The sequence below is a fragment of the Lithobates pipiens genome, unplaced genomic scaffold (genome assembly GCF_037356315.1).
Source record: "Lithobates pipiens isolate NorthernLeopardFrog02 unplaced genomic scaffold, aLitPip1_a1.2 Scaffold_19, whole genome shotgun sequence".
Lineage (NCBI taxonomy): Eukaryota > Metazoa > Chordata > Amphibia > Anura > Ranidae > Lithobates > Lithobates pipiens.
The window spans coordinates 236,628,580-236,635,441 of NW_027507764.1; the positions used below are offsets into that span (position 1 = coordinate 236,628,580).

Here is a 6,862-nt window from a genome sequence, read left to right on the forward strand (position 1 = left end):
TTATACTGAGCACTGTATATATAAATTATTTACACAACCTAAAAACAAAGATTATAAAATAAGTGGCATATACATATTTCCACAGACGTTTCTATCAATGGCCATAAAAATGGATCAACTTTTTCTTGATTAGTCACTTCTTCAGGATTCGTGCCACTTGACGCTACATTCAATGGTTATCTATAAAGATAATTTACATACATCAAAGAAATACCATATAGATATATATATATATATATATATATATATATATATTACACATATACACACACGTGTGATTATGTAATGGCAAACTGGGGAGGGGGAGATGAAGTTGGATAATAGCATCAGTTTTCCATGCGAAGGATATATATATCCTATTTATTATTATTATTATTATTATTATTATTATTAGCCTCCTCAACCAACAAGGAGACGTTTAGGGCATTCAATTTTGTGGAAATAATCTTCAGTTAGACGAGCTTTGAAAGTTATCTAGATCGTGCATAAGGCGCTCTGCTTTTCTTTTTTTTTTTTTACTGAAATACTGATCATTGTGTGAAAGTTTTAATAACTCTGCAACTTACGATTGGCTTCTGCTTTATTATAGAAAGTTAAATGGAGATGATCTAAAGAGAAATGTTTGATAGCTTGCTGCTACTTGCAGCATGTAATTCGTGTTCCAGCAGCTATTGGAGTGTGTTGACATAATATAAATGAGATATGCTTTTTAAAAATCATTTTTATTTTTTTTATCTTCCAGGGATCATTTATGGGGAGAATGCATTTCATTACTCTCTATGTTGCCAAATGTTTTGAAGCTGATGTTGCAGAACCTGCAAGTAAGCAGAGCTTGCCAGGAAGAGCTGCCCGTTATTGCACAGTTGCTTCGCCTTTTACTTCAGAATCCACAACTAAGGAGTCATATGATGACCAATGCATTCCTTGTCCAGCAAACCCTTCAAGATGTTATGGTAGGTTAAAATAAGATTGTAGCTCAATTAACTGAATAAAAGTGGCATTAAAGTAAAGTAAGTTTTTTTTTTTTTTTTTTTTTTTTTTTTCTTAACTAATTGTTTAACTGATTTGATCCTGCATTTCACATTTTCTGCTAGCTCCCCTGGTTTTCCATTACTTTTTTATTTTCTGGAAGCCGCTTTACATCAGGCTTTCACACTGCAGTGAATGGAGCCTCTTTTTTCAGGTGCTATTTTTAGCGATGCAGCACCTGAAAAAACACCCGCAGTGTGAAAGGGGTCTAAAAGGGAGACTCCAGAAGGTTGATTGCAAGGTCTCTGCTCCAGTGCTTTGTCTCTTCTAAGTCCATCCTCGGCCACTTTCATCCCAGCCTGTCTTCCTTTTCCAGCAGCTGTCAGTTATATTATTTGAGTCTTTCTCACAGCCACCACTTCTGCTTTTCCTATCTGCTTGTCAGATGTCAGCAACAAGCCCAGTTTTGCAGGACTGTCCCAACCCCGCAACTGTTGACCAAGCAGTAGCTGAGGGGACAAGGACAGGCACAATATGAATGGTAGTTGTAGTGTGAGGAAGAATGAAATGAAAGATAGAGCAGTCGTCTAAGCAGTGAAATGATGAGGGACACGGAGCTAGCAGAAAATACACGGAGTGAATTTCTTTCCTACTACAAAAAATAAATTTACTCCATTCCCCCATCAACCCAGACCGTGCTGATAGGGCAATCCCTCCTGCCGAGACATTGTATTCGCCCAGTGTAGGGGGTGGAGGAAGCCATCCCTACTGGGAGAAGACTGTGATTATTGCTAGCGGCTATACCACCAGACGCTGGCGATATTTGCATGCAAAGTCTGGCAGGCTGGTTCTAGCCAAGCTGATCAATCAACTCGGTACGTTGAGCCTGCCCATACATTACTTGAACCATCAATGACCAGCCTTAGGAGCCTTGCTCATCCCCCTTCATCTCACATTGCAGTGTAAGCACTCTATACCAGTGTTTCTCAGCCTTTTTTTTTTTTTTTTTTTTAACAAGGATCCTTTAAAATTATGGACAGTCTAAAGACACCCCATTCTGAAATGGAAAAACTATCCTCATAGTTTTACATAATGCAGCAACATCCACACACATAGGACACCCAACATTTATAGGCGATTTATTCTTCCAAAGCAAATACTTTTGCAAACTGGTACTGACTAGTATTCCAATGTTTCTCTTCTCCCTTAGTCTTTCTCCATCACTCAGCTAATGTGACCCAAAACTGATGGAGAGAGGCAAGGGAGGGTCAAACAATGATACTATGCAGGCAATTAACATCCTCCTCATCAGCTGATGATGTCATTGGTCGTTGGGAGGTCGGCAGATAGGTCATAATGGTGCACAATAAAAACCAGTAGCTTTGTGTAAGTAGAGGATCTTTGTTTCAACAGTTCAGTCACTTATTTTCAAAGAAAAAAAATGTATGAAGTTTTTACAAAATTTTTTCATATCTTCCAAATAGAGTCCTTAACTGCTTGAGTCCCTGAGCCATTCTTTCATGCAAAAACAGACCATTTGTCCGTTTTATTTAAGTTTTTCGTCTGATCCGTTTTTTTAATGGACAAAATTATAGGGCTTTGATCCATTCCAAAAACAGATGTTGATGGAAGCAGATTTACACGGTTGTAAATGAATGATCGATCCCTTTACATACTTTTTTCCATTGAGATGCATTGATGTTTGTTTTTCATCTGTCAAATGGATGGATGAAAAACAAACAATCTGCATGTGTAAAAGGGGCCTAAAGAAGACTTCATCCACCTGCTGTCTTGCATACAATTTTTGGGCAAATTTTACACAGTAATCAGTGCATTTTTATAGCACTGATCACTGTATAGATACCAGTGGTGCCAAAATAGTGTCCGATCTGTCCACTGCAATGTCTCAGATCGCCGCCATTACTAATAAAAACAATTCTAAAAATTGCATAAATCTATCCCCTATTTTGTAGATGCAATAACTTTTAAAATATTGCTTTTTTTTTTTTTTCCAAAAGGTTTGCTCTTTGTTTATAGTGCAAAAAATAAAAACCACCAAAAGAAAGCTGTATTTATGGGGAAAAAAAGGATGTCTATTTTGTTAGGTTACAACCTCGCACAACTGCGCAATTGTCAGTTAAAGCGACTCAGTGCCTTACCGCAAAAAGGGCTTGGTCAGGAAGGCAGTAAATCCTTCTGGGGCTGAAGTGTTTAAATGGGTGTAAATTTTCTCCTGGGCTAAATTTATCATAAAAAACCCTAATGTGTATTTCTGGACTAAATTTAAAAAAATAAAAAATGGGCAGCACTAGATGTTTCCTCATGTGTATTCCTTTAAAAACACTGCAAGCAGAGAAATTTCTGAGTCAAGTGAGCACCTAATTTCCTGTGCACTTTGCCTCATCTGCCCTGTAATCTCCAGATGTGTTGTTGCCCAGTTCTCCTCGTAAGACTACGTACCACCTCCCTTGTGTTATAGAGATGATAAAAGGGAGGTGCCCTGTAGTCTAGCAAAAGAGAACTGAGGAGTTACAATACTGCTTGAGATTTCAGTATTGCCGGCTCAAACAACGTTAAGTGCACAGTAGATTTCTAATGGATCATATATTTTTCTGTACTTGCAGCGTTTACATACAAAGGGAAATTTCTATGTATTCTAGAGATGTAATGCATGTTGTGTTTTGTTTTTTTCCCCTAATATATATTTTTCCAAGACTTACACTTTAAGACTTCAAGCGTACAATGAATCTATGTTCACTTCAGACATGCAGCCATCCACTTTATTTTAATAAATATACATTTGAGTATAGGATCATATTCATTGACTTATTTCTGTTTATTTAATTCTCACTCTAGAATTTGAAGAGCTGTGAAATTCAAGAACAGTGGCTGACTGATCTGCAGTACTGCTTTAATGTGTATCTTTCAAAACAGATACAGGAATGAGACTCCGGGTGCATTTTAATTTTTAAGAATCTTACAAAATACTACTGTATATTCAAAATGTGATCTTTGTATAAGCACACACACACCCTATATATTCTGAAAATGTAAAGTTTCAATAAAAATTCCAAACGGCTAAATTGCCAACATAATGCTTTCAGTGTTCAAGTAGTCTGAAACCTCTACATACTGTTCTCACATACGTATGTTTTAAGGATTTTGTTTTTCTTTTGTATGCAGTTGTCTTAAAAGTATTTACATATTTTTGCATCACAATTTTCAGATTTTGTTATACAAGTAAATATGTTTTATGGCAAATGTGCTATGGTTTTCTGTTAAATTGCAGTGATAGCGTTACAGAATGTTTTGTATTGAACAAATAGTGAAATTTATCATTATAAAACACACTTTTTTTGGTACTTGCACATGAGCCTCACTCTGCCGCTCAACAAATTATGATTCTTATCCTCCCCGGTACTCAATGCATCATTCCATCTCTTGGTGTAAAATGTGAAGCCATCTCTTTTATTAATAACTTTTTAAAAAAAGAGCAACCATTTGACCTCAGACTGTAATATATGCAAACAGATGAAGGGTCAGTCCATTAAAAATGGATATTTCAGCTTTGGGGGAAAATGGATTGGGTTTATTAGTCGTGCAAAAAATGTATTCATCTTTGTCCAGTTTCCAACTATTGCCATTGCAAAGGAGTCTTTTTTGCTTTTTTCAATTATTTCATGTTTTTTAGAATGCTGGTAGAAGTTTGCTAGTTTGGGCAGCTTACGTGGGGCAATCTCACTGCACAGGTCTCTGAAAAAGCCAAGAAACTAGTGAGCATACAACCACAGTCCCCCAATATCCCTTTTGTATGGACTGACCCCTTAATTTTGCTTACTTCATCCTGATGATGCTTAAAGTGTATTCTAAGCAAGATCAAGGTTTGGAAAGAGCCATTGGTATGCAAGCTCATGCACTTCCAGATGTATAGTTCAGTCAAATTCTTGTATTGAGTGTCCTAAGGCCTCTGAAACTTTGGGCACACTGATATTGTAGCGAATCCTGTGGTGAAGAGCTGTCCTAATAGTTGCTATGACTTGCTATTGCTCCTTGAAGGTGATAGGCATTCCCCATCACCCCAAGTAACCAGTCTTTTTACCATGGGAGCTGCTGAAATATGCAGAGCACCCTGATTTTCAGGGTTCAAAGAATGCTTAATAGGATAGCTGGGTTTGACGTGCCAGTGGCTCCTTAGATGCTTTGCTCTTCTGGTTTACTCTACTCTAAGCATTTTCATTTGTAAAATTAAACTTCCCTTCTTACTATAGTGTAATATATTCGCTTTATCTTTTCAACAGTTTTTACAAGAAATATTTTTTCTGTAACTGTTGTGTTTGTTTTGTTTTTTAAGGTATGCTTTTGCAAAATGTTTAGTGACTTTTGCCTTAGATGTACAGGAAACTCAAGTACTTAAATAAAAACAAGTGTCTTTTTAGTTTTTCAGTGTTTTAGTATTACAAAATTGTGTGTGTTATACACACAAGGTGTGTGTGTATAATTTATATACATCTCATACAATTAGAATATCATCAAATAGTTAATTTTAATGATTATGGCTTATAGCTACTGAAAACCTAAAATTCAGTATCTCAGAAAATTAGAATATTGCCTAAGACCAATAAAAAAAATTGATTTTTACTACAAAAATGTTGGCTTACTGGAAAGTATGTCCAGCTACAGTATAGTATGCACTCAATACTTGGTCAGGGCTCCTTTTTTTTGCATTACTGTATCAGTGTGGTGTGGCATGGGGGCGATCAGCCTGTGGCACTGCTGAGGTGTTATGGAAGCCCATGTTGCTTTGATAGCGGCCTTCAGCTCATCTGCATGGTTGGGTCTGGTGTCTCTCCTTCCTCTTCAAAATACCCCACAGATTTTCTATGGGGTTTAGGTCAGGTGAGTTTTCTGGCCAATCAAGCACAGTGATACCATGATCATTAAATCGGGTATCGTTACTTTTGGCAGTGCGGGCAGGTACCAAGTCCTGCTGGAAAATAAAATTAGCATCTCCATAAAGCTGGTCGGTAGAGGGAAGCTTGAAGTACTCCAGAATTTTCTAGTGGCAGGCTGCGCTGACGTTGGACTTTACAAAACAGTGGACTAACCCCAGCAGATGACATGGCTTCCCAAATCATCACGGAATGTGGAAAATGTTGCATTTCATTTGGAAATCAGGGTCCTAGAGTCTGGAGGAAGAGTGGAGAGGCACAGAATCCAAGTTGCATGAGGTCCAGTGGGAAGTTTCCAGTCAGTGATGTTTTGGGGAGCCTTATCTGCTGGTGTTGGTCCACTGTGTGGTATCACTGTGCTGGATTGGCCGGCAAACTCTCCTGACCTAAACCCCATAGAGAATCTGTGGGGTATTATCAAGTTGAAGATGAGACGCCAGACCCAACAATGCAGACAAGCTGAAGGCCGTTATCAAAGCAACCTGCGCTTCTGTAACACCTCAGCAGTGCCACAGGTTGATCACCTTCATGCCATGCTGCATTAATGCAGTAATTTATGCAAGAGTAGAAAACATTTTCAGTAAGCCAACATTTCTGTATTAACCACTTGCCGACTGTCCCATAGCCGAAAAACTGCTACAACGCATGTTTTTTCTGGGTGGGCGTCCATGGACGTCCTCTCAGAATCTTGCTCTCGCACGCTCCTGAAAACATCCGGGTCTTTCAGACCAGTCATCACGGATCGCGGTAAACAGCCGCTAGTAGCAGCCGTTTACCATGTGATCGCTCCTTCAAATGATGGAGCGTTCGCTTGTAAACAAACGGTTCCTCTCTACCGATCGGTACAGTGAGAGGGGGAGAGATTGCAGTGGGCTGCATGTGTAGTGCCCACAGCGCTGCTCAGTGCCAATACTCTCCCCATGCTGTGCAATACTTGCCAATAC

At 38.5% G+C, this 6,862-nt stretch overlaps 1 protein-coding gene across 1 annotated transcript in view; it reads left to right on the forward strand.

The window, feature by feature from the left end:
* The window catches only part of TEX10 (testis expressed 10), a 137,481-nt gene extending 132,077 nt beyond the window's left edge, over positions 1-5,404 (forward strand). Inside the window, exons 13-14 of the mRNA XM_077491801.1 lie at positions 743-953; positions 3,826-5,404. Coding sequence (XP_077347927.1) covers positions 743-953; positions 3,826-3,915 — 301 coding nt within the window. The 3' untranslated portion in view covers positions 3,916-5,404. The remainder of the gene's footprint in view (positions 1-742; positions 954-3,825) is intronic.
* The last annotated feature ends 1,458 nt before the right edge of the window (positions 5,405-6,862 follow it).